This window comes from Malaclemys terrapin, chromosome 3 (genome assembly GCF_027887155.1).
Source record: "Malaclemys terrapin pileata isolate rMalTer1 chromosome 3, rMalTer1.hap1, whole genome shotgun sequence".
Classification (NCBI taxonomy): Eukaryota; Metazoa; Chordata; order Testudines; family Emydidae; genus Malaclemys; species Malaclemys terrapin.
The window spans coordinates 141,702,495-141,730,483 of record NC_071507.1 but is presented as its reverse complement, the minus strand read 5'-3'; the positions used below and the strand labels follow the sequence as shown (position 1 = coordinate 141,730,483).

Sequence of the window (27,989 nt, the reverse complement as noted above, 5' to 3'; positions counted from 1 at the left end):
AATACAAATTTTTACACTGTAAAATGATAAAGAAATGGTATTTTTCAAGTCACCTCATACAAATACTGTTGTCATTCTCTTTAGCATGAAAGTGCAACTTACAAATGTAGATTTTTTTTGTTACATAACTGCACTCAGAAACAATGTAAAACTTTAGGACTGAGTGGACTTGTAGGCTCTATTTCTTGGTCAGCCAAAAGCTAAGACAAACAAGTTTGTTTACATTTACAGGACATAATACTGCCTGCTTCTTATTTACAATGTTACCTTGAAGTGAGAACAGGAGTTTGCATGGCACTTTTGTAGCTTGCATTGCACGGTATTTACATGCCAGGTATGCTAATCATTCTTATGCCCCTTCATGCTTCGGCCACTATTCCAGAGGACATGCTTCCATGCTGATGATGCTCTTAAAAAAAAAAAAAAAAAAAAAAAAAAGCATTAATTGGATTTGTGATTGAACTCCGTGGGGGAGAACTGTATGTCCCCTGCTCTGTTTTACCCACATTCTGCCATATATTTCATGTTACAGCAGTCTCGGATGATGACCCAGAACACGTTCATTTTAAGAACACTTTCACTGCAAATTTGACAAAACATAAAGAAGGTACCAATGTGAGATTTCTAAAGATAGCTACAGCACTCAACCCAAGAATTAAGAATCTGAAGTGCCTTCCAAAATCTGATCAGGACGAGGTGTGGAACATGCTTTCAGAAGTTTTAAAAGAGCAACGCTCGGATGTGGAAACTACAGAACCGGAACCACCAGAAAAGAAAATCAGCCTTCTGCTGGGGCATCTGCCTCAGATGATGACCCTGAACATGCGCTGCGCTGCACGGCTTTGGCGCGTTATGGAGCAGAGCCCAGCATTGCTATGGAAACACGACCCGGGCGTGGGGCGGGGCGAACTGACGGGCCCAGAGAGCCTCGGCCGCGCAAAGCTACGGGGAACAGGGACACGAAGCGCAGACAGGCCTCGGGCTCTATGGTGACGCAGTTGAACGGGCTGCTCATGCCGACCCTCGCCGCTCTCTATGGTACCTGGGAGGAGCGGAGGGGGTGGCGCCCGGTTCCCGGCTCGGGTCGCACAATTTCGCCAGTTTAAGCTGCGGACACGATGGCGCCTCCGAAAGGTGAGAGACTCGGAACGGGGGAGGAGGATGGGACAGATCCGGGGCCGCCCCCGCAGGAGTGGGAGCTGCCCGTCCCGGAGGGGCTGCCGCGGGCGCGGCTAATTATTGGGGCGGGGGTCGCGACTGGGCACCCCTCCCCCCCCCGACTCGGTGCAGGCGCATGAAGGGCCTGGCTGCGGGATTAATGGCGGGGGGCCGGCAGTGTGTGTGTGGGGAGGGGGGGGGTTGGGCGGGCTGGAATGGGTCAGGTTATGCGGGGCAGGGGAAGGCGAAGGGGTTAATGGGCTGGTTCGGGCTGTGGGGGCGCCAGGGAGACAAGTTAATGAGGGATGGGGCGGGCAAGGGGGGAGAATGGGGGACAAAGGGGTGGAGGCCAGGGCGTTATGGGGGGAAGGAGAAAGCTATGGGTGTCGGATGAGGGTTAATGGGGGGACACAGATATAAAGGGCCGTTATTGACTTAAAACTAACACTTTATTTTATTTACTGACAGCCTTCGAATAGTAAACATTTTCAAATGTACTTTTCATACTTGGGTTGTTGTAGTTGTTTGGCATTTTTCAATGTAGACAATGAAACTAAACTGGTTGATTTCTCATTTTGGTCCTGGGCACTTGCATGTTTTCAATAAAACTCTAATATTGTCATGGAAACTTTCTGTTTGTACCTTGTAAATCAGATGGTTGTTGCAAAATCTAAATGTTGGTCCTAAAGCCAGTTGATAGTGCTCTTTGAAATTGCATAGGGAAGCATATGAGTTTTTATCTCTCCAAGGATATAGTTAATTTACATGATTGCAGCAGCGGGATGTGTGAGTTTACCTTGTAGAAATATGTTATACAATAAAAGGCATCACTCCCTTAAAACAAACAAACTGAAATGCAGGATTAATCAGATCATTATTATTATCCGTTCACTTGCAGTGAACATAGAACACTCATTCAGTAATTAACAGAGAACAATAAATTTGTATAAATCAAACTACATTTTTTCAAAATAATGGAAGCAAATTAAAATCTAGAAGCTGTAGAGTGCACAATGCAATTTTACTAAAGTTTGTCAGCCAGGATACCTACATATATGCACTGTGTCCTCCATTACAACTTACCACATTTCAGAAACCTGCAGAGAGGTATTACAGAATGTTTTATTTATTAGTAATAATATGTAACTCTTTTATAGTGTATTTCATCAGTAGATCTCAAAGCACTTTACAGAGGAGGTCAGTATCATTATGTTATGGGCCAGATTCTGCCATGCTTGTGTTGAACAGTATCTTAATACAATGAGCAGGACTATTTGTGTAACTCTGACAGACTGGGGTCTGTTGGTGTTACAAGTTGGGGCTCCTCCGGGATTTCAACTGGGAAGACTCTGAAGCTTGGGATGCGCTTCCTCAGCTTGGGGAAGTATGTAACCCACACACCTTCTGGGTGTGGTGTTCTGTCCCATCTAGTGGCACTGAGACCACTTAAAAAGAGAGATTAAATGAGTCTGCTCGCCTCTACAGCCTCGGCTAACAGCCAGTTGGTCTTTAGCTCTAGAAGTCCCTGGTTTGGTTCTGCCCGACGACAACTGGGGTCTGTTGGCATTACACTTGCAGAATAAGATATCACTCAACCTGAGAAAATATGGCAAATCTAGTTGTAAAACATTACTAGATGATGTGTTAATGCAATGGCTAAGAGTGCTAGAGCCATTTCTGAACCACTGGACAGTTTTAGATTCTGGACTTTTCAAAGGTGCCATGCAAAATATGGCATTAAAATACTACTTGAGAAATTCTTTTAACTAAACAGAGATTTGAATCAAATCAAACCAAAATGGCAGAAAGGAGAAATAATGCTGCCACAGAAATTGTAAAAATGATCAGAAAGAGAGTACAGGAGGAAATTTTCTCTTAAACCTTCAGTATTGACGTACTGTGTTGGAAAACCAAAACCATTTGTTTTTATATGATTCAAAACCTTACTCTTCCTAATTTTTATGTTTTAATGTTGTCAGTTATAATTCACATATACAGTTTAAAAAGTCTTTCCAACACTACTTTGGTTGCAGTGAGCTATTACTGTTAGTACATTCTAACAGGAAATTCCAGGATCATGGAAAGGTCATTTGCTCCTCCGCCCCTTCTCTCAAAAAGCTTTCTTGGTCTACCATAGAGAGACTGGAAGAGTACTGCAAACAATAATGCTGTGTCTGCATAAGGAAATGTGAGGAGCATAAAACACAAAAAAAACCTCTTTTTCAACTGGAGAGGCTGAGCCTGGGTCAAATTCATCCCTGCTCTTACTACATGAGGGCAGTGAAATCAATCTGTCAGTTTCACGGAGTTGAAACTTCTTCAGAATTAGTAGTAGGACCTGATCCTCTTCACTGCCAGAATTGAACTGCATGTGTAACATCACTTTTTACAACTAACAAAGTGCTGTCTCACATCTTTATAATAACCATTAGAAAAGAATTAGTATTGGCTTGTTTGATCAGACAGCTTTAGAATTTATATTTTTAGAGTTGTGTGCTGCATTATTACAATGTAGTATAAACACAGGACTTTGCATGTACTTCATATGTAAGGGATACAGTTAGGAGTTTAGATCCAAAATTTGACATATTTTAAAACTGTTTTAATCCGGTAAGGCATATCCTTTGGATTTAAAAATTTAAAACTCTCTCTCCATGCTGTCGCCAAATAATGTTTAAAATAGAAAAGCCATTCTGTGTGTAGCTCAGGAACCTGTTTGACCAGCCTGCATGGGAGTTAATTTACAAATCCCTCTTGTTATAAATAACAGACAATAGGATCAATCCAGGAAAGTCAGTTATAAATGGAAGCTTCTTTCCCAACCCTCTCATATACTGTTCTGGTGATAGTACAAAAGGAGGGGTTCCATCACTATAGTAATGGGACAGGAAGTAAATAGTACATCTATATACTAAGATTCCAGGATTGTCACTCTGTCCGTGTGTCACTCTAAAGCCTAGAACATCCGTAGAGTAAGTGTGAAGTCATTGAAACAGCTACAAGCATGAATTAGAGCTGTTTTTGTTCAAAATATCATCAGGTTCAATCATCAGTGGACCTCGTGAGAACCAGATGCAATGCTGTAGTACAAAGATTTTGTGGTGGCGAGAATGTGACAGTTGAACAGAGAAGGTGGGAATAATGGTTATGTGGGGTAACAAAGAGGTGGTCCATGCCTTCACCTCGGGGCAGCTCTGTGCACAAACTGGGCAACATGTACAAACAGCAACATAGTACACTACAACACAGTGTACAGAAACAAAAGACCCCAGTTTTGACTTTTTTTTTCCTATGCACCTGACTTTACGAATTACTCCTGTGAGACTGTACAGACCTTCTAGTATATGAAATAAATTACTGGAGTAGGCAAGAATATAAATGAGTTCAGAAGACATGCTTTTTGCTTTGTGTCTGACTACCATTGTGTCCCTTGTTCTAGCCAAATCAGAATCTTGAGCTTCTGCAGAAAATAGTATCCACGGTGCTAGGTAAATGAGTAGAAGCAAGTATTTATTGGCAGGCAGAAGCAGCCAAGGCTCTGCTGTGGGGGTTGCCACATGCACCACAGCGTGGGTGCCAAGAGTAATATAGAAAGCTTTCCTTGGTAGACACTAACTACACTATAGGACCAATTGCCAGTGTGGCAGGATGAGGTCAGGAACATGGCCAAAATGCAGGATAGCTCTCATAACGAAAGACACAATGACACTGAATGTGATTTCCTTGTTTGTGTAATAGCATCCCTAAACTTGATCCTATTGTCTGTTATTTATTTTCTCTTCTCTTCTTTTCCGCTCCCATCTCAATTTTTAGTACATCTTAAACGTGCCACTTTGTGCAGAGCCTTTTACTGTTGCTACTCTGAGAGTCTGGTCAACTTTCTCCTCAGTATGCAGAGAATTAGTTATAGCTCACAGCAAGTGGTCATGCACAAGTTATAGAGACAAGAAGATAAAAGTGAAATATAGATTACTGCATAGGTAAGTACCAATGTATGATTATACTCTTTTTAGAGCAGTGGCGTTCTTTGGTAAAGGAACCCCCTTGAAATCAAACATAGCTTGACATTCCTTTCTCAGACAGAATCTTTGAGGTTCCAATTTAGAATTCTTAGCTACTGCAATGGAATTGTAGTGGAACTACTGTGTTCTACTACAATGCACTTGAGACTGCGCTACTGCTTTACAATGCTTGGTTGTGTTCTTAGTTTAGAATGAGGAACATACTGAGTTGCTGTAAGTATACTAGCATGTTGCTCTTTGTCTGTTTCATGTTCCTTACGGAGTTATATTTTTTCTTTCAGAGAATGTCAGTTTACTGTTTAAATTGTACTGCTTGACGGTGATGACCCTGGTGGCCGCAACGTACACTGTAGCTTTACGATACACGAGAATAGCAGAAACAGAACTCTACTTTGCAACCACAGCTGTGTGCATCACAGAAGTTATCAAGTTATTCCTAAGTGTGGGTATTTTGGCCAAGTAAGTATGAGTGCTAACCACTACTGGAACTGCATTCTCACTCGTCTTCACACACACATGCAGATACGTTTACACACACACGGACTTGAGAGTCTCAGCTAGTTCTCTTTTTATATGCCTTACTTGTGAAGCTGGGCAGGAGAAACATTGTAAAATAATGCCGTGAAAGGATCAGTTTAAAACATGTCAGAGCTTGTGAACTTTTTTCTAAATCACTTCTGTAAACCTCACAATGTGCAGGTGTGTCCATTTGCATTTTTTTAAATTTATGTGCTTTGGAGTAGGTTCAAAATGGATTAGATGCAAAATACTGAGTCATCAGAGTTCAGCATAGATGAGGGCGTGGCTTTTTCCAGAAGTGTGTATGTGTAAAAATCTAGTATTCCCACTAATAACATTCTTCAGAGTAATTCCACAAAAATCTTAATATTTCTACTAGGGGTGAAAGATGTAACGGTTAAATCCACACTGAAGGATTATGGGAATTTTAAGAGCCTCTGCAGTCTAACCTTCAGATCAGCGCCAGGTACAAAAAAGCTGAGTGTGTAGGGGAGGTGGTCTGTCACTGCAGTTTCTTCCCTTCTTCCTGTAACATCTAGGTTCCAAGCTCAAAAGAGACCCTGATGTTCATCTAATCTGACCTCCCGCATAACACAGGCCACAGAACTTTCCGAAAATAATTCCTAGAGCATAGCTTTTACAAAAATATTTAATCTTGATTTAAAAATCATGAGTGATGGAGAATCCACCATTACCCTGGGGAATTTGTTCCAGTGGTTAATTACTTTCACTGTTAAAAATTTACACCTTATTTCCATTATAAATTTGTCTAGTGTCAACTTCTAGCCAGTGGATTGTGTTATATTTTTCTCTGCTAGATTGAAGAGTCCCATTATTAAATATTTATTCCCCATGTAGATTGTAATCAAATCACCCCTTAACATTCTCTTTGTTAAATTAAATAGATTGAGCTTCTTGAGTCTATGACTATAAGGCATGTTTTCTAATCCTTTAATCATTCTTGTGGCTCTTCTCTGAACCTTCTCCAATTTATCAACATTGTTCTTGAATTGTGGGCACCAGAACCAGGTACAGTATTCAAGCAGCAGTCGCACCAGTGCCAAATACAGAGATAAAATAACCCCTTTACTCCTTGAGATTCCTGTTAATGCATCCCAGGATCGCATTAGCTCTTTTCGCCACAGTGTCACATTAGGGGTTCATGTTCAGCTGATTACCACCACAGCCCCCAAATCTTTCCAACCTCTTTAGTGTGCAAAAGAAACGCAGCTGGTATATAAATTCAGTGTTATCTCAAGATAACTGAGATTTGCTTACATTTCAGTGTCTGTTAATTTAAAAGATCCAGCAAAAGTTTATTTTTTTTTAATAAACGTGTGTAGTATCTGCAGTAATACTAGCTTGAATTAAAATGTATAATGTTTATTAATGCTGATGCTTCAGTGTATCACCTGATCACCTGATGGATTCAGAAAGCAATCTGCTGCCTTGGTGCAAGGTGTGCATTTTGTGCCTTTGTCTGAAGCAGCCAGTGCTGATCACTGTTAAAGTACAGGACACCAAATAAGATAAACCAGGGTTCTGTTCCAAAATCAAATTTATGTAATTAAGTACATTTGCTGTCGTTCTCTACTGTTTACATTTTCGGCATTGTATGTTCAAGTATCAAATGTTATTTTAAGCTTTGAATAAATGACTGCCTTTTGAAGTGGAGACTACTTATAGTTTAAGCTGTGTAATTATTTACTGTGCCTATAATTATGGGAATAAAATGAACCTGGCGTACTCCTGGCCACTAAATTCTGAATTAGTAATTTGTTCAGATTCCCACATGGCTTATAGCTTCTTAGAGTGGGGACTCAAAAAACCAAACTGACTTGCATTCTAGTTTTATTTGGGATTACATATTTTGAACAAGTAAATACATACATATTGCAAGCTTGATTATCATTTATATCTCTCACATATCCAGTCCCATGAAAAAACACAGAATAAGTTTCCAAGTTAAATATACAAAAGCATCGAGGATGTTGAATTAGAGTTAAAGCACTTACTGCAAAACCAAGGCACATATGAGAATGTGTGATTAAGATCTGTTGTGAGATCTTTGTACTCCTTGTGCCAGTATTGTGAGTGAAGGATGAAGTTTCTTTATTAACCTTTAATTTTTACACTTTTTGTGGGTTTAAATCTATCTAGGTGTGCCCGCATTGTCTAATTTAACTTTAAATTACAACGTCTACTTCAGAATATTTTTGTTTTTTTATTTTCTCCTGCCCAACTCAAATAAGAAGTCTCACAGAAGGGCTGCATATCTGAGGCCGTAATATTCAAATATAATCAAATATTGATTGTGAATAATCAAAACAATTGCTCCTGTTCTCCAAAACGAGAGTAGGAGTGGTGTTTAAAGGGGCATCATTTATTTTTCATTACTGAAATTCCATGCCAAATGTCAGAAGTACACAAAAACTCTGTTGTTTAACCACCAGGCTCCTGCTGCCATACTCCCCCATCACGAAAAATTTCTCAGGCACCTCACACTAAGATTAAGAGAAATTCCTACTCTTTAATACAATCTGGATGGAACAGATGGAGGAAAGGGGAAACGTAATAAGCAAAATGTCAGTTTGGCATGTGTCTTGTTAAGTTGTTAATTACGTTTCAGTAGTCTGTCCATTACACTTATCCAGTATTTCAGTTGAGTTTATTTTTTTCTGTGTATAAATAGTAACTATTTCAGCTTCTGGCTGCATGTATATAAACTAGAAAACACCTATCCAATGAAACAGAACTAAATGGAGTCAGCTAAAGAAAACTGAACTGTCTTCTAACTATGAAAGAAAGTATGGTCAGCTATAATGTATGTTGTGCTCCCTTCCTCTTAACACAAAATCCTGGCATGTGAGGTCATTTGGGGGGAGGGAGGGGTAAGATTTCTCCTAAATTATAAAGCAAACTGCAATTTTTTTTTTTCCCTGTAGTGAAGTGGTTGGTACTCACAAGAGATCCTGCCTTTAAGTGGGATGATTTGTTTAATCATTTACATCAGTAACTTTGCTGAAATACAACCACTGTCTAATTTTGGTTCATCATATTACTGCTATAATTTAACTTTGAGTGACCAGCCAAGCAATATACTATCCTTTGGACCTGATCATTCATGCTTAAGTACATTATTTTGTAATAGTACAGTACTGTATTAGAATTGAACAAAGGTAGGTGCAGTTCTATCCATTTTTTTTTTTACTTATTTAACAGCCTGCCTTTAACAAACAAAATGTGTGATATATTGCGGGATACCATCGTATTAAAGGTCAGGCTTTTGTGGTATTTTTCCACATTTATTGTAACAGTTAAACTTTACTATAAATAGAGTATAGTTAACGTAGATAATTCTTTTGAAACAGAAATCCTCTTCCTGGTCTGGATCATACAGTGCCAGGCAATGTGCTGTGCTGTTTGAGGAATAATACCAAGAAACCTCCTATTACATTAGATGCTTGTGTAATGTTTTGTGCCACAGTATAAACTTGCTGCGTTGAGCTGAGCTGCCGCATCCATTTCTGTGCCTTTGGCACCACAGCTCTGCCTAGAACACTGCTTGCCTATAGTAGTATTTGGAGAGGCAGAGTACAGGTACAGGAGGGAAGAGGTGCTCTACAGGTCTGATTAAGGGCTTGTCTAGGAAGGTTAATCTGAATTAATTTAAATGTAAATTTAAAGCAGATTAATTAAACAGCACTAAACCCCGTGTGGACACTTTTATTCAGAATTAAAGTGGCCTTAATTTGGTTTATCTTAATTCACTTTGTAAGTTACACCAGAAGTGGGACAACTCAGAATCAGAAGAGTGCAAGGGTACGTTAAAGCCACAGTAGCCCCTCCTTCCCCTGGGCTGAGAGTTCTGTGCTGAACCTCTTAAAGGCACAACCCAGAATCTCACCCAGAGGCTGCAGGGGATTTGGAAAATCACAAAAGAAATTTGAGATGAGTCCAATATTAATAGCAAGAAAGAGTAACTCTTTGTCTTTCTGTGTGAATACTTCACATTCTAAACAATGGGTTGAGCAACTAATGTTATTGAAACTCTCTGTAGGGCCAACCTGTTGCTGAGAATTCATGTGTTAATGCGTCTGACCTTTATCATTCGAAAATCTGCTCCTGGCCCTTAATGGTTTGTACTTGCAGGGAACCAAATTGATTTTCAGTGTAATTTTTTTAATTAATCGAAGATCCCAACTGTTTATTAAAAGCATGTTTTTAAAGACCTTCCAAAGAACTCTGTTCAGGCATCTTACTGTAAATGAGTCATCAAATATCGTTGTGCCAAAACCTTTTATTTTGCAGAGAAACTGGAAGCCTGGGTAGGTTGATGACATCTTTAAGAGAAAATGTATTAGGCAGCCCTAAGGAATTGCTAAAATTAAGTGTTCCATCTGTGGTGTATGCGGTCCAAAACAACATGGCTTTCTTGGCTCTTAGCAATTTGGATGCAGCAGTCTACCAGGTAACTGGCATTATTATGGTTGGGAACCAAAACACAGAATCCCTATTTTTACTCATTTTTAGGTTGTAGTTTTGTCTGCTTTAATGCCTTGTAACACCTTCGAATTTTTTAATTATTATTATTCAAGCCCTGAAAAGTGCTCATTAAAAGATGCACAACAGGACAGACACCGAAAGACAAAATGCACTGGGAGGCCCAGAGGCAGGAGATGCTGTATTTATCTTTCACCAGGAAATCTATTTTTTTTTTCTTATGATTGAGTGTCTTGAAGAAAGGACAAGTTTTTAGGAGGTATTTAAATAAGAGGATGGGGGGCCTGGTATGTGATGTAAGAAAATGCAATGACAGGAATCTTTGTAGGTTTACTGAACAGAGATTTACACATTTATGTGAAAATTGGTGGTTGCATTAGTAATGGGGGGGAGTGGGGGAAATGCCATCTCTTGTAAACAGTGATTTATTATTGGCATCATGTGGCATTGTGTGTAGCCACACTTTAAAAAGCTGATTACCACACACTTGCTAAATGCAAGTAAGAAGTGAAATCTGGAGCTCATCACATCAAGTAATACAATCTGTAATTCACAGTGCATATGAATAAGGCATGAATTTTGGTAAGTCCCTAAAACAGTCTTGCCATCTTCTATGTTTTTGTGTTCAGTTAGAACCAAGTTTTGTTCAGTGCTATGTCACTTAGCACATTGGTGGAAGGTGCTTAAATACTGGGATGATGAGGGTGTTATAAGAACCTTTATAGAAGGGAATAATTCATGTGTAGTTTAAGTTGAAAAGTATAACCCTAATTATGTTTGTTACTATTAAACTTTGAAACCATGTATTTAGATTTAATAGTGGAGGGAATGAGACTAAACCTTTGTTGTAAGTGAATTCCCCTCACAAACCTGTCTTATTGTTAAAATAACTCCATTTATTAATATAACTCTTATGCAAATTACATAAGAACAGAAATAACCCCCATCCAAAAACTTAAAAATTAAAATATTTTGAAATAACTCGTATAAAATATTCTACTATCCTTACCATGTGTTAATCACAATATTGATATGTAAAAATTCACCATATGATCTTCATAATCAACCATAGCTCTGACCCATAAGACAAATATGCACATCACTAATATTCGATATGAAAATACAGTAAGAAAATGCAAAGGTTGCAAAGTAAAGTACTTGAAAGTCAGGAAATACCAATTTTAAGCTTATCTCTTTGTGCATATGTTAATGTACTTTAATTACACAAAAACATACTGTTGTTTCTACAGGTTCCTAGCCTCTTTCGATGCCTAAATTGGATGATGTGAAGTGAATGAAGAAGGGGTGCAGTATTTATGTTTAAATAACTTATTAAAACAGAGGTGAAGAGGGAGGTAGCACACAGTACAATTGCAAGCTATTAACCCACATTTCAAAAAAATCACTGTAGTAAATAACTAAATTGAGATATCCTATCTCCTAGAACTGGAAGGGACCTTGAAAGGTCATCGAGTCCAGCCCCCTGCCTTCACTAGCAGGACCAAGTACTGATTTTGCCCCAGATCCCTAAGAGGCCCCCTCAAGGATTGATCTCACAACCCTGGGTTTAGCAGACCAATGCTCAAACCACTGAGCTATCCCTCCCCTCTATAAAAGTAAAATTCTTTGACTTTTTTTTCTCACTATTGCATGAATGCACCTCTGCCTCACTCACGGTACACTATCCAGCCTGAGCACTAAAAGCCAAGTTATGCTGTTACACCAGTGTAAATAAAAAGTAAACCCATTAACTGCCATGGAGTCATTCCAGATGCACATGGTTGTAATTGCAAATGAAATTTAGGCCAGAATGAGGCAGGGAATTAATATCTCTGAGTATGAAATACTATATGCTGATGTCAGTTTATAGTGGAGTTCAGTATTCTATCGGTTGTGGTTTTGATGGCGTTCATGTAACCATATGCTATTTGCCATTTTCCCTTTTTTAGGTGACATATCAGTTGAAGATCCCATGCACAGCCTTATGTACGGTCTTAATGTTAAACCGTTCCCTCAGTAAATTGCAGTGGTTCTCAGTCTTTATGTTGTGTGGTGGAGTCACACTTGTTCAGTGGAAACCTGCTCAGGTTACAAAAGTACAGGTAAGCCTTATCACTTGGATACCTTCTCTGGACACTTCAGCAGAAACAGCAGGCTGCCTAGAGCTTCTCCACCTGCCTATTTCACTCGCTGTATGGTGACTATGGAATATTTGTAATAATTTCACTATGTAAAATGTTAGTTTGATTGTCTAGTTCAAATTCAGTGGTCCCCAAACTATGGAGAGCGCCCTCGTAGGGGGGTGCGGAAGAATGTTTGGGGGAGGGGCGTGGTGGCCACCCAGCCCTGTTCTGCCCCAGCTCTGCTCCGTCCCTGGCTCCCAACTGTGGCTCCACACCCAGCTCCTGGCTGCAGCTATGCACCCAGCCCCGCCCCGGACTACAGCCGTCGCCCCGCCCCCAGTTGCGGCCCCAGCGTTGGCCCTAGCTTCCGGCTGGCTGCGGCCCCAGAACCACTCCTGTCCCAGCCTCGGCCCCTGGCCCTGACCGTGGCCCTGTTCCCAGCCCTGGCTCCCAACCATGGCCTGCGGGTGGATTGGGGGATGAACAAGGGCAAGGGGGAGCACAAGAGAGAGAAATTTTGGGGACCACTGCTTTCTTCTTCGAGAGATGTCCCTGTGGATGCTCCACTCCAGCTGACGGTGCATCCCTGCGCCTTTGTTCTGAGAGTTTTGCAGCAGTGTCCGCATGGGTCACACATGTGCGATACTTGGCTTGTGTGATGTTGGTGCTTCAGCTAGCCCACGCGCTACCCGGACTCCTCAGTCCTTCTCAACTGTCCCCGGCCTGTGATGGAGCAATCCCATTGAAAACCTTCGTTTCAAATAGATAAGTTTAGATAAACTAGTGACTTAGGATAGTTTAGACAAGTTAAGTTTCAGTTATTAGTTACGTCTCCTATTTAAAAAAAAGAAGTTTTATTTTTCCATCCTTTAGTACAGTTACTATTAGATTAGGAAGATGCATGGTTCACCAGGATTTAAAAGCAACAGAGGGTCCTGTGGCACCTTTGAGACTAACTTTGTTAGTCTCAAAGGTGCCACAGGACCCTCTATTGCTTTTTACAGATTCAGACTAACACGGCTACCCCTCTGATACTTGACAGGATTTAAAAGATGCACAACATGCAGAGAGGAGATGCCTGTGTCAGATGGACATACTCAATGCGTCCGTTGACTGGGGGAAACTCACATTCCTCAGAAATGTGCCCACTGTAACAAACTGAAGGTTAGGACATGAAGAGATAGAGACCTGAGACTTAAACTCATCTTGATGGAGAAGTCATTAAGACCAGCCTCTGACACGGGGCAGGAACTGTCTTCCTATCATAAGTCACCAGTCTCCTCACCACCAAGGTCCCCGAAGGCCAAAAAACCTGCAAAAAAAAACCCCTCCGGCCATCCTCTTCACCTGATAGAGAGCAGACGAACGCAAAACAGTCGCCAACCAAATCACTCTCATTGGTGCCGGCTGCACCGCCAGGCATACTCCAGGCACCTCCAGTACCGTCTGCATGGTGGCCACCGGCGGAACCCAGCGCACTGGTGCCAAGCTAACAGCTCTAAGCTGCCTGCCTCCACCACAGCACCGTCGGCAGCTCCAAAGGAGACAGCACCGGCAACCACTCCTATCATCATGCCACAACCCAATGCTGCTAGCGCAATGGTGCCCAAACAAACTGCATCGGCTCAGCACACCGTACCCCCGATGCAGTCGGCACCTTGCCCTCTGGCACCGAGGCTCTTGGCACCACAAGAATTTGTTGGTCTCCTGGACTCCGGAGTCCCCTCTCCTAGGCACTGATGTCTCACCGGGGCCAGCGGTACTACGCCAATATTTATCTTTGATAGCGTCGCAGTTCTTGAGCGATGAAGATGAGGAGGTTGAAGGGGTATTCTCCCCTCACCATTCCTCCCCAATCAGGACACCTGTGGCTACTGGACCCTGTGACCATGACCCTCATATGGTCACAACATGCCACCGTGGTATGGCCACCCATGCATGGCACCACCCATGCCCTATCCTGGTCATTGGCCATATTGGAATCCCTGGGGGGTCTTACAAATGATACTACAGCAGGCGCCACAGCCCATGTAGGGAAGATGCCAGATCCCCACCTCCACCTTCAGAGACTGTAGTGACCAAGACAGGGGATGAACCCATGGCAGAGTAGGAAGAGGACACTGCCCCCGACACCTCGCCAGCAAGAACAATTCATCTTCCTCACCGGATGAGGCTATTATGACTTTACCCACATCCAAGACTTACTCAAAAGAGTGGCCAATGAGCTCAAAATTGCCCTGGAGGAAGTGTCGGAAACTCAGCATGAGCTAACAGATATTTTACGGACATCCGATCTCTCCATCAGCTCAATAAAGGTACACCTTGTGGCTATCACTGCCTTTCACCAAAACGCCTTTCACCGATGACACTACAATCTTTGCTCACCCAATCACCAAGCGATTCCTCAGGGGCATCCAAACCATCTATCCGGATGAGAGACCATCCACACAACCTTGGGACTTAAACTTGGTCTTACCGGCCCTCACTCAGAAACTGTTCGAACCCTTAGCAAACTGCTCCCTACTGCACCTATCCATGAAAGTGGCATTCCTAATAGCAATCAGATCAGCTAGATGTGTGGGAGAAATCAGGGCGCTCATGGCAGATCCACCATACATGACCTTTTTTAAAGATAAAGTCACATTACGCACCCATCCTAAATTTCTCCCCAAAGTCCTTCCACATTAATCAAGCTATACAGCTTCCAACTTTCTTTCCTAAACCACACGAGAATGCGTTCAAAGCTATGATGCACACCCTAGACATTAGAGCACTAACCAAACCAAACCAAACCGGAACTCTCTAAGGGTATTTCCATATCCATGTAGAGACTCTCTAAATGGATATCTGGATGCATTCACTTGTGCTATCAATTAAAAGGCACACAACCTTCCACGGGGATCAAGACGCACTCTGCTAGATCTATATCAGCATTAGTAGCATTCCTAAACAATGTTCCACTTATAGACATATGCAAAGCCGCCACTTGGGCCTCCGAACACACCTTTGCCAAACATTATGCAATCACGCAAGGCCCTAGGGCGAAAACTCGGCTGGGCTGAGCGGTATTATCAGCAATTATTCTACCAACTCTGAAGCCCCTGCCATCCGAGGAGGTCACTGCTCTACAGTCAGCTGGAGTGGTGCACTCACAGGGACATCTCTCTCAAAGAAGAGAAGGTTGCTCACCTTGTGCAGTAACTGAGGTTCTTCGAGATGTGTTCCCCTGTGGGTGCTCCACTACCCACCCTCCTCCCCTCTACTTTGGAGTTTAAAGCAGACTCTGTGGTAGAGAAGGAACTGAGGAGTCTGTGTCGCGCATGCGCTAGATGAAGCACCAACATCATGCGAAGCAGGCACTGTGCATGCACGTCCCGTATGAGCAGTGCTGCAAAATTATCCGAGCAAAGGCACAGGGACCCATCACCTGGAGTGGGGCACCCATGGGGGGACACATCTTGAAGAACCTCAGTTACTGCACAAGGTGAATAACCTCACACTGATTCAAACAGGCTTGTTACTCTGCCACATCCTGTACTTTTGGGAAGAGAAGTGATTGCCACAAGTAGCATAAATTACCACTATAGTAAATTCAACAGTATAGATAATATTGCAGCAATTCACTTTTTTCAGTAATTGGTGTTGAGTGTACGCTAGCAGTTGGATCAAAGAACTGGGAATCAGTAATAATAATTGGCTTTTACATAGCACTTTACAAATGGAGGTAAGTATCATCCCCATTTTACAGATGGGGAAACCGAGGCACAGAGAGGTGAAGTGACTTGCCCAGTTACCTAGCAGGCCAGTGGCAGAGCTGGGACTAGAACACATGTCTCTTTAGTCCTAGTCCAGTGCTCTATCCACTAAACTGCTTCCAGAGAGCTGCATTTCATTCTTAGTTCTACTGGTGTCTCGTCTTGTGTGACCATGAGCAAGTCACTTAAGCCAGCATCTTTAAAGTTGTGTGCTTAATGTTAGGTACCCAAATCCATACTTTAGGCAGATAAAGTGCCTTCCTTTACCGTGATCGCTGTAGGTGCTCTGTCCCTCTGAAAAGGTCACTTAAGTGCCTTCCTGTAGGCGTGCAAATTAAAAGACTAGCCATAACCATTCTAGTAAACTAAAATATAATGACAATCGGCATACTACTAATGCTTCCTCACAAGGGAGTTAAGGGTTAATCTGTAAAGTACTTTAAGATCTGCAGATGAACTCTGAGTGTAAAAAGTTTACAAGATTAGAGGAAATAAAGAAACTTCATGTGACAGAAAAGCTGAGAGATAGGGCTGGTGGTTTGCCTTTGTAATTTGACTTGTGTGTCTCATTACTTCTAAGGTTAGTAAAATATACTTGCCAAATCAAACGCCATAGTGAAGCATCGGTGAATAGAGCTAGCTAAGCTGTAGGGCAGCTCTGGCTAAGAAACGGTTACTTACTGTAAGTGTAACTCACTGTAACTAACCTAACACATTTTCATGTAGTAATAAAATGCTAATATGTGGTGTTCTTAACAAATTGGCTTCTGGAAATAATTACTGTAAATTGCTCTAGTGATACAACTAACCTACTACCTGTTTTGTTTATGATTCATGTTGCAGATGGAGCAGAATCCATGGTTAGGGTTTGGCGCTATAGCTGTTGCTGTATTATGTTCAGGATTTGCAGGTAAAACATTTCTGTATGCAGTGTGTTTTAAAAGAACAGCCCAGGACCTTTCATCATGGGGCAAACTAAAACATCTCACTATCTCTTATATTACTTAATTTAACTATACACCTCTACCCTGATGTAATGCGACCCGATATAACACGAATTCGGATATAACGCGGTAAAGCAGCGCTCTGGGGGGGGGCGGGTCTGCGCACTCTGGGAGATCAAAGCAAGTTCGATATAACACGGTTTCACCTATAACGCGGTAAGATTTTTTGCTCCCGAGGACAGCATTATATCTGGGTAGAGGTGTACTTGTTGATTTACAAGGCTGTTTGAGAGTTAAGCAAGGACTTCATCACACATATTCCTTCTATTTCCTGTGGTTGTAACACTGGATTTGTGACATCACAATATTTAAATTGTAAAATATAGTGATGTTACAAACCCATGGTTTTGAGTTCAAGGCTGGCTTAGACAGGAAAGGCGGGCGGACCTGTGAGAGGAAGAGCCTTTCTTCAAATATAAATATCTACAGTCATACTAAAGGACAACTAGAAAGTGACTTGCTTAGTACAGTTTTTTAAATAAAAACTCCTTTTCCAAGTTTGCTTTGGTGTGAAAGCTCCCTTACGATTTAGAAAAGAAGACACACATTCTTCCAGGTGTGGAATGGAACTCATTTCAATATCTGTGCTGGTTCCGCCTCTGGAATAAGCCCTTCCCTAGTCCTGTGGGTGCAGTTGAAAGTCAATGTGATGCAGAAGGATCAGGTGTAATTTTAGATGGTCAGAGGAGAAGCAGGAAACATAGGAGAAATTCTATAAAAATAGTCTTTTCTTCTTGCTGCCTTTTATCCTTTTATCACTGCAGGAGCCAGAGAACTGGGAACAAGTGAGCTGCGGTTAAAGGATAATTGCAGTTGTGTTTTCTAGTGCATAAGAATTAAAAAAGTTGTTTACAGGGTTCAGGAGGAACGCTTTCCTGGCTGTAAACTTCCAGCTGGTGGAGTCATTTGTTGCAAATCATACTAGGGTTTTTTTGTTTTTTGTTGGTTTTTTTTTTTTTTTCAGTTGAATAACACTGCTCTACAGCCAAAATGCTTCTGAAATAAATGTAGTCAAACTTTACTAATTCTGGGTCACTGAGAACGAAAATGATGCTTAAAATTGTTGATTGGCTCTAGTTTTCAAGATATGCTATTGGGTCAGTATATACGACCCTTGACTTGGGAATGGCGGAGGATAAGTGAATTATAAAGGGAAGGGATCTCAATTTAAACCAGAAATGACTAAAATACATCTTTGACTGGATCTATGAATAAATCTATGACTGGGTTTGGACAGTACTTGCTTTTTAGGCAAAACAATGAGTGATGCAATCTGAAGCTGGTATTGCGTCATACATGATATGAATTGCATCATGTTATTCCTCGAAGGCATGGATGATGCAATCATAACGAAGCTTACATCACTCTGCTGAACAAATTGCCCTATATCAGCTCTAGAAATCATACAGTGTCGTGCTCTCTGATTTGTCAGTGTTTGATTCTGCAAAGGGACACACTTCTGTTTAGCCAAAGTGAGCAGAGATGCCTCATACTTGTGTGAACAGTGCAGATAACTTCTGCTATGTTTGTGGTGAAGTGACTTTTGCATCACAAAAGCGCAGTATAACCACTATGGTTAAGAAAGCCTATCACCTTTATTTTGGCTGCAAAATTGGAGATCAGGACAAGAGGTGGGCCCTACACATATGCTGCAACACTTGTGCAACAAATCTTCGCCAGTGGTTGAACAGGAAAAGGAAATCTATGCCTTTTGCAGTGCCAATGATTTGGAGAGGGCCAACGGATCATACCAGCAATTGTTACTTCTGCATGGTGCCTCCAGTTGGGAAAGATGTGTCAAAGAAGAAAAAGTGGACTGTGCATTATCCAAACATTCCATCAGCTATACGCCCAGTACCCCACGGAGAAGGACTGCCGGTTCCTGATGCACCAGAATCATTCTCACTTGAGTCAGACGAGGAAGAGGATGAAACTTCTGGTCCTGAACCATCAATGTCACAGGACCCACATTTTCTCCCATCCTCCTTCTCTGAACCACACCTCATAACACAAGGTGAACTGAATGACCTTGTCAGGGATTTGGAACTACCCAAGAGTAAGGCAGAGCTGTTGGGCTCCAGACTACAGCAGTGGAATCTCCTGGCAGGTGATGTTAGGGTTTCTATGTTCCATGACCGTCAAAAGGATCTTGTCCCATTCTTCTTCATGGAAGGTGATCTTGTAGCCTGCAACAACATCGATGGTGTGATGGCAGCCCTCAACATCGTTCACGATCCAGATGAGTTGAGACTGTTCATTGATTCATTGAAGACGAGTCTTAAAGCTGTTTTACTGCATAATGGCAATGTTTTGCCATCAATTCCAGTTGGTCATGCAGTCCATATGAACGAAACCTATGACAACATGAAACAACTTTTGAGGTGCATAAACTATGACCAACATCAGTGGCAGCTTTGTGGCGATTTGAAGGTTGTTGCCCTCTTGCTTGGTCTGCAGATTGGATACACAAAATACTGCTGTTTTCTCTGTGAATGGGATAGTCGTGCAAGAGATTCCCACTACATCAAGAAAGATTGGCCGACAGTCATTGGAGCGTGGGAGGAAAAGTGTTCAGCATCCACCACTTGTTGAATCAAGGAAGATTTTGTTACCACCCTTACACATCAAGCTGGGTCTGATGAAGAACTTTGTCAAGGCCATTGACAAAACACAAGCAGCTTTCAAGTACCTCTGTAGAAAATTTCCAAGGTTAAATGAAGCTAAGATAAAGGAAGGTGTCTTTGTTGGTCCTCAGATTCGTGAACTTCTTCGAGATGATGCATTTGACCATGCACTGCGTGGCAAGGAAAAGACAGCATGGAAAGCCTTCCAGTTAGTGGCAATAAATGTTCTCGGAAACAACAAGGCAGACAACTACAGGTTGTTGGTGGAAAACCTCCTCAAGGCATACAAAAGCCTTGGTTGCAACATGTCACTAAAGATACATTTTTTGCACTCTCATCTAGATTTTTTTCCACCGAACTGGGGAACAGTGAGCGACAAGCACGGCGAGTGATTTCACCAGGACATTGCAACAATGGAGAAACGCTATCAGGGCAAATGGAGCCCATCAATGCTTGCAGACTATTGCTGGACAGTGACAAGAGATGCTCCATTTAATGAATACAAGAGACAAGCCAAGAAGCGCTGAGTAGACACTGAATAGGACTAAACTATGTACATAATAGTTTTTTGCCTTTTGTTTCATAATACATTTTATTTATATAACCCTTTTGCTGATTTTTAAAGCGTTACATAAACAGGACAGGTGAAATATCATGTAAAGCAACCATAAACACATGAAAAGACCTAGGTTTACAATTTATGATTAAAACTCTTATCTACACAATATACATAGACATAAAATGTAAAAACTTAAATATCTTAGAAACAGTAGCCAATCAGTTGTTTTGTCATATTTGAATTCAGCACATCAAAATACATAATAAATAGCACATTTTATCTCTGAAGCAGACGACTTCTCAAAAATTGTAGACCAGTGTAATTGGTCACGAACCAAGAGTTATCACTTCCAACCACTTCTAGTTCTCACCACATGAAGCTTCCTGTGAGGCTCCTCTGGTTGTCACATGTGCTTATTCTTATAGTCATAGAAAACAAAATCCTTTTGAAAAAAGATCTTAGCAAAAGCAGCCTCATTTATAATACAGACCCCCAAAGTGCCTATCTAGGGCTCTAGCAGCCTTCTCCAAAGGGTTAAAAATACAAATAAAAAATAAATTCAGCAGCTGTTCCTCAGCTTGAAACCAAAATGCTTTAATCAAGCCCAGCCAGCATCCCCTTCCCCACCTACTCCAGCCATTACCGTGCCATGCCGTTCCCTCCCCAGCAGCCTGTGTAAATAGGTGGGCTGTGGCAGCCTACCCTGAAGGTCAACAAATTCAAACCATTTAGGACCAGAATGGGGGAGGTTGAGTTGAGGACCCCTCTCTTCTGTAGCAAGAGGGCACCAGGATGAGGTACCTCCCCGACCACAATTATTGCAGTGTAGCATAGGGAAAGATATGGGCAGATCTAAAGCCATTTTGGGCTTGAAAAGTTCAAAACAACACTAAGTTCCACTCAGAAACCAATATACAGTCACTGTAGATCCCAGTGCATTGGTGTCAAGTACTGCCAGTGAAAATAACCACTTAATGAGCTAGCTGATACATTTTGCATTAGCTTCAGTTTCAGGGCTGACCATATAGAGTGCATTGCGCTTGTCTAGCAAAGGCCACATCTGAAAAACAGGTGGAATCTCCTAGCCATATGAAGATGGAAAAAAGCTTTATTGGAAACTAATGCTATTGTGATAATAGCAGCTGGGGATCCAGTGGGCCTATAAGAATGGTTTTGTCCAATGTCCAAATTGACAGAATACCTTTTAAGAATTCCGATCTATATCAAGAATAGCTTCTCCTGAGTGCTATCCACTTCATCACACCCAGCAATATTGCCCAGTTGGTTTGTGCTTTTTGTGTGCATTCAGATGTTTTGTACTAAATCTCAAGTATTACATCATTGGTCTGGAAAGCAGCCTCAGACAGTTGTGTTCTTCCGAGATGGTAACATTTATGGGTCATGTTGACATTGAAAGCAACTTGTTGAGCAGTTGATTAAAAAATGAGTCAGACTTAGTTTTCCAACTGGCTGCAATGAATTATGTCTCAGTGGGCGGAAAGCAGAACAATGAGACCACTGTGACTTTAACAACTACTATATCAATCACAGACTGGTTTTTTTGCTCTGCTCTTACAGAATACAGCTCTGCAATGATGTCCAATTTTCTTGTTTAATGTTTTGTATTTGCACATATGCAGTTATAAATCTGCTCTGTAGCCTCTGTATGTCTCATACATACTTGCTATATTTTTTGTATTTTTTTAAATTCTGATGGTCTTAAACACTAATTATATTCTTCATCAGTAAACTAATACTGTGGCCCTGATTTTCAGAGAAGCTAAACAGCTCTAGGTCCCATTGACTTCAGGTGGCGTTGTAGGTGTCTAGCGCTGGTGAAAGTTCTGCCCCTAATTTCTGTTATACAAGCACTTCATCCTCTTCCCAGTTCTCTTCATTTACCCATCCCATCCTGGTTCAGTGGTAATGTGAAGGCAGCAACTAGGAATAAAGACAATATATAACAAATGGGAAAGAGAGCAGTCAGGATAAGTTAGAAGAAAATTGATATGGAAAGCTAAACACAGAAAAATCCATGGCTGTAAGGACAATAACAAATTTTGTCCACTATATCATGAGTAAAGGAAATCTTAACAATAGTATAGCCCATTACTAGGTGAAGATGCTAAAATTGTTAACGCAGCAAAAGCACAAGTGTTCAATAAATATTTCTGTTCTGTATTTGGAAAGCAGTAGGATAATGTACTCGTATCATGGATGATGAAATACTTTCTAAACTATTAGTAACTAAGGAGCATGTTAGATGACAACTACCCCTCTACCGCGATATAACACGACCCGATATAATACGAATTCGGATATAACGCGGTAAAGCAGCACTCCCGGGGTGGGCGGGCGGGCGGCTGCGTGCTCCGGGGGATCAAAGCAAGTTGATATAACGCGGCTTCAGCTATAACGCGGTAAGATTTTTTGGCTCCCGAGGACAGCGTTATATTGGGATAGAGGTGTACTAGGGATAAGCATTTTAAAATGAGCAGACCTGGATAACTTGCACCCAAGAGTCTTGAACAAGTTGGTTGAGGAGCTCTCCAGCCCACTGATAATAATTTTCAATAAATCTTGGAATACAAAGGAAATTGCACAAGACTGGAAGAGTTCCGTTGTGCCAGTATTCAAAAAAGGGCATGTGGGGTGAACATAGGCTGGTTAGCCTGCCATCAACCCTAGTCATAATTATGGGAAAGCTGATAGGGGATTAAGTTAATAAAGAATTAAAGGATGCCAGTTAACATGGTTTATGGAAAACTGATCTTGTCAAACGGATTTAATTTATTGATGAGGTTACCAGTTTGGTGGAATAAAGGTAACTGCATAGATGTAATACTAAATCAAATGCCTTACAAAATTGTTAGAACCACTCAACATTCTCATTCAAAAAGTAGCATTATACAATATCAAAGCACAAGTTAAAGGGATTAAGACCTGGCTAACATACTTCAAAGTAGTTGTCAATGGGGCTCATCATTGAATTGGGGTGTTTCTAGGGGGATTCTGCAGGGATGCTATTCAACATTTTCAGCAGTGGTCTGGAAGTAATTAAAAAAATTGCAGATAATAAAGATTGGGGTAGTGGTAAATGATGAGGACTGGGCAGTCACACAGCGTGATCTGGATTGCTTGGTAAACTGGGCCCACTAAAACAAAATGCACTTGAATACAGCCAAATGCAAATTATAGATCTAGGATCGAGGAATGCAGGCCAGACCTACAGAATAGGGGACTGTATGCTGGAAAGCAGCGGCACTGAAAAAGATTTAGGGGTCATAGTGGACAGGTAACTCAACACAAGCTCCCAGTGTGATAGTTGTATCCACTACAAACGGGAGTAGTGAGGTGATTTTTACCTCTGTATACAGCACTGGAGTACAATTTTGGGGTCTACATTTTAAAAAGGATGTTCAGTAATGGAGAGGGTGCAGAAGAGAGCCACAACAATTATTCAAGGGCTGGAGTAAATGCTTTATGGTGAGCTCGTTAAGTGTCTCAATCTGTTTACCTTAGCTGAAAGAAGATTGAGGTGACTTGATTACAGTTTGTAAGTGCCTTCACGGGGAGACAATAGTGGGTACTAAAGGGGTCTTAAATCGAGCAGGGAAAGGCAGAACAAGAACCAATGGCTAGAAGCTAAGGCCCGACAAATTCAAATTAGAATTGGGACACACTTTTTTTTTTTTTCAGTAAGGGTGATTAGCTGTTGAAACAAAAAACCCAGGGAAGTGGTAGATTCTCCATTTCTTGATGTCATCAAATCAAGACTGGATGCCTTTCTGAAGATATGCTTTTAGCCAAGCAAGTTACTGGGATCAATATACTGATAATAGATGAAATGTAATGGTTCGTGATAGACAGGTGGTTATCTAGAAGATGACATAATGATCCCTTCAGGCCTTAAACCTCTGTATAGCTACAAACCTTTGAGTGATTTTTGCCTTCACCTTTATTGAATTCTCTCTTTTCAGGAGTCTATTTTGAAAAGGTATTAAAGAGTTCAGATACTTCCCTGTGGGTGAGGAACATTCAGATGTACTTGTCTGGTATTGTGGTGACTTTAGTTGGCGTTTACTTGTCAGAAGGAGCTCAAGTTCTCGAGAAAGGATTTTTCTATGGCTACACATATTATGTCGGGTTTGTCATCTGTAAGTATCTTTCAATTCTGGTGCCCTGTCATGTTGATTCAAAACACTCAAATTCAGTCAAGACCAGGAGCCCTTAAGAGAGTGAGTTTGGAGAGGAAACATTTAAATTTCCTTATAAAATCAAAGAACTGCTTTTTCAGCACAACATTAATTAATGAATAGAACATCCATAATAATTCTAGTCATGTCCTTTCTGCTAGATGCCAGTTAGACTATCTATTTTGCTGTGTGTGGTTTTTAAAATTACAGGTTAGCAAGATCAGATCATAGTACAAACAATCTATACACCATTACAGAGCTAAACAAATTATTTTTACACCAAGATTTTAATACTAAGAATGTCTTATTTGCTTCCCAGTGCTTGCCAGTGTTGGAGGCCTCTACACTTCTGTTGTTGTTAAATACACAGACAACATTATGAAAGGATTTTCTGCAGCAGCAGCCATTGTTCTTTCTACTGTTGCATCGGTGATGCTGTTTGGTTTACAGATCAGTAAGTTGCTTTTGGCTAATGTTTGTTTCATCCTCCTGAGTAGGCTGGTTACAGTGCATGTTGTAATACTCTACAGTCTACTGTGGGGTTTTCTTCTTTGTCTTTTTTACCTTGGCATGTAATTTTTGGGACTGACATTGGCTAGTGACAGCTCAAGCTGTGTTGTAGCATCATATTTGCTGGATACTACCGTCCTACGAGTCCCAGGAATACTATGCGTTGTGTTCTTGGAGGGGATTCAGATGTGCCCTCCCATCCCCCACTTGCTACTGAAACAGGCTGAATATCAAAACCTTTCATTTTCATATTCACCAGAGGCTGGAACTCTTTCATTTTAAGTCGCTCCGTTGTGTCAGTTTCCGATCCTGTGGCTAATGGAAAAATTAGTATTCCTGTATCTCTGGCAGATGTTCTGAGTTGCTGACAGTAGCTAATAAAGGAACTGCTACAATATTTTCATGCAGCGTTCTCTAACTCTGAGCCAGTCCTAAGTTAATGTCTCAATTATTTATGAAATTCATAGATTCATAGATTCTCTAGGACTGGAAGGGACCTCGAGAGGTCATCGAGTCCAGTCCCCTGCCCGCATGGCAGGACCAAATACTGTCTAGACCATCCCTGATAGACATTTATCTAACCTACTCTTAAATATCTCCAGAGATGGAGATTCCACAACCTCCCTAGGCAATTTATTCCAGTGTTTAACCACCCTGACAGTTAGGAACTTTTTCCTAATGTCCAACCTAGACCTCCCTTGCTGCAGTTTAAATAGCAATGCCAAGTCCACAGTAGTTGTTCTATAGAGTGCTGTAATAACTGTTACCCTCCTGTTTACACAGTGCCATGACCAGCATGTGTGCATCAGGCAAACCCCAGCGTAGTGGTTTAAGGACATATCTTATATCCTTCACTGCAGAGACAAGGTAATATCTTTTATTGGATGAGCTTCTGTTGGTGAGAGAGACAAGCTTTCGAGCTACACAGAGCTCTTCTTCAGGTCAGCTCTGTATGGCTCGAAAACTTCTCTCTCACCAACAGAAGCTGGTCCAATGAAAGATACGATCCTCACCCACCTTTTCTCTCTAATGTCCTGTGACCAACACAGCTCCAACTACACTGCATCCTTCACTGCAGTCAGAATTCTGTCTAACATGACATTTGCCCAGCAGGAAGAGGCAGAGGGCAATGGTGGAAGAACTTCACAATGTGAGGGGTGGTATGACTTAATGAGGTGAAACTTGCAAGGGAACTTTGCATAAAGTGAAAAGCTTCCCAAGAGTTAGCTCTAATGGGCTGTGGAACAGTGCCCCAGGATGAGTGGTGGACGCTTGACTGTCATTTTTAAAACTAGACTGGACAAAACACTAGAAAATGCACTGGCTGATCTAACTTCTGTGACAGAACCTCAGCTTTACTAATAGTACTCAAAAATCAGTATAGATTTGAAAAAGCAAAATGTGCTAACACTCTATTAGATTACAATTCCAGTTACAGAATATTTTTTGATTAGAGGCCAACCATGAGTTTGGTTTGACTGCATTGAAGGAGTAGAATCCAGCAGTCATTAAGGAAGAACAAATACAGAACTGTAGGATGTCTGTTTCGGACTTTCTCCTCTGACCTTCACACTATGATTGACTGAAATGCTATGACGTTTTGGGGGCTGGTAAATGACCAATTTTCACTGTCAAAACATGATACTAATTCTACAAATTATTAGGATGACTGCTCACGTCTCCCTTAGAGTTGTAATTAAGGAGGATGTTGGAATAGTAGAGTGTAACTTTCTCAGTTGTCTCCCCTACGAAAGTTTTATCTTTTTGTTTTCATTTGGAGCTGAGTGTTTAAACAATGTCTTGTTTCCTTCCAGCTGTAACCTTTGCTCTCGGTGCTCTCCTTGTTTGTATTTCTATATACCTGTATGGATTACCTCGACAAGACACCACAAAAATCCAGCCATCGCTAGAGACAGTGAGTTCGAGAGAGAAACTTATTCATATGTGATGTTTGCAATAAAACAACAAGAGACACTGCAAAGGAAAGACTTGGGGGAAAAAAACCTGTTTTTAATTGGCCTTAAACTAGTCATGGAAAGACTTAATTTGGACAGAATAAAAGCAGCAGTTAATTCTGTAAGGAAGTGAATGGTTTTCATTGGATGATACATTCTCCATTTTTGCCAAGCTCCTGAAGAAGCTAGTTCATGAAAGGCATGTTCCTTTCATGTTGGACTGCGAGGAGCCCATCTACCAGGAATGAAGAACGAAGGAATTGAACCTTCTGTTGTATATAAAAGAGGGACATTCTCTCTGGCTGTATATTTGAAAGACTGTATTGTGCCATTTATGGGCAGAAATGCTCAAAGGCTTCAGAAGCTCTATTAAAGGATGTCTCATTGCCAAAGCTGCTCCTTTCACTCATTTGGCTCCAGAATTCTGAAAACGTTGGTCTGATTACCCAAATGTAGGGAAAGAAGAACCTTTCCTTTGACTAATAGGTGTATCATCTTGAATACCAACTGGTTGCTGAGCTCACACCCTCTTTAGGTAAATTAACTGTTACTAATAGGTAAGGCTACGATTATGTCACAGAATCTGTGACAGTTTCTGCCCTGGGGCTGGAGCTCCCAGCCAACCCTGCCCTCACAGCTCCCAGTTCCCAACCTGGTGGGGGACCCTCAGCAGCTACCCAACCCCGGTGGGTGGCCAGCGGGACCACGCGCACCTGCCCAGCCGCAGCAGGCATGCCCCATACCTGCCCAACTGGTGCCAGCGACTGGAGGACTCTGCAGCTGCCCTGGGCAAGGGGACCCCCACAGCAGCCCAGCCCCAGGGGCAGGGACACCCCGGAGCTCCCATGCACTGCAGCAGTGGGTGCTGAACCCACCTACTCCTTTTGTCAGGGATATTTTTAGTGAAAGTCAGGGACAGGTCAGGGGCTGCCGTGAATTTTTATTTCCCGTGACCTGTCCCTGACTTTTACTAAAAATATCTGTGACGAAAACTTAGTCTTACTAATAGGATGAATGTGAGCAAGAGTGGACTGTTGAAAGGAAAAACCTACTCTCATAAC

At 41.6% G+C, this 27,989-nt stretch overlaps 2 protein-coding genes across 2 annotated transcripts in view; one reads left to right on the top strand and one right to left on the bottom strand.

The window, feature by feature from the left end:
* Positions 1–1,004: 1,004 nt before the first annotated feature.
* Positions 1,005–27,320, top strand: SLC35A1 (solute carrier family 35 member A1). The gene is made up of 8 exons (XM_054021413.1): positions 1,005–1,134; positions 5,462–5,639; positions 10,011–10,170; positions 12,152–12,304; positions 16,924–16,990; positions 24,248–24,424; positions 24,783–24,917; positions 26,788–27,320. Exons 1-8 carry the CDS (start codon positions 1,119–1,121, stop codon positions 26,919–26,921), a joined length of 1,020 nt encoding a protein of 339 aa, XP_053877388.1. The 5' UTR covers positions 1,005–1,118; the 3' UTR covers positions 26,922–27,320.
* Positions 22,126–27,989, bottom strand: part of RARS2 (arginyl-tRNA synthetase 2, mitochondrial) — a 70,607-nt gene continuing 64,743 nt past the window's right edge. Inside the window, exon 21 of the mRNA XM_054021412.1 lies at positions 22,126–22,208. The gene's annotated coding sequence lies outside the window, so the exon portion shown is untranslated. The remainder of the gene's footprint in view (positions 22,209–27,989) is intronic.

Coding starts and splice junctions, on each gene's coding strand:
- SLC35A1 (XM_054021413.1), top strand. Junction 5,640..10,010: donor AGTGTGGGTATTTTGGCCAA/GTAAGTATGAGT, acceptor TTTATTTTGCAG/AGAAACTGGAAGCCTGGGTA. Junction 10,171..12,151: donor TGGATGCAGCAGTCTACCAG/GTAACTGGCATT, acceptor TCCCTTTTTTAG/GTGACATATCAGTTGAAGAT.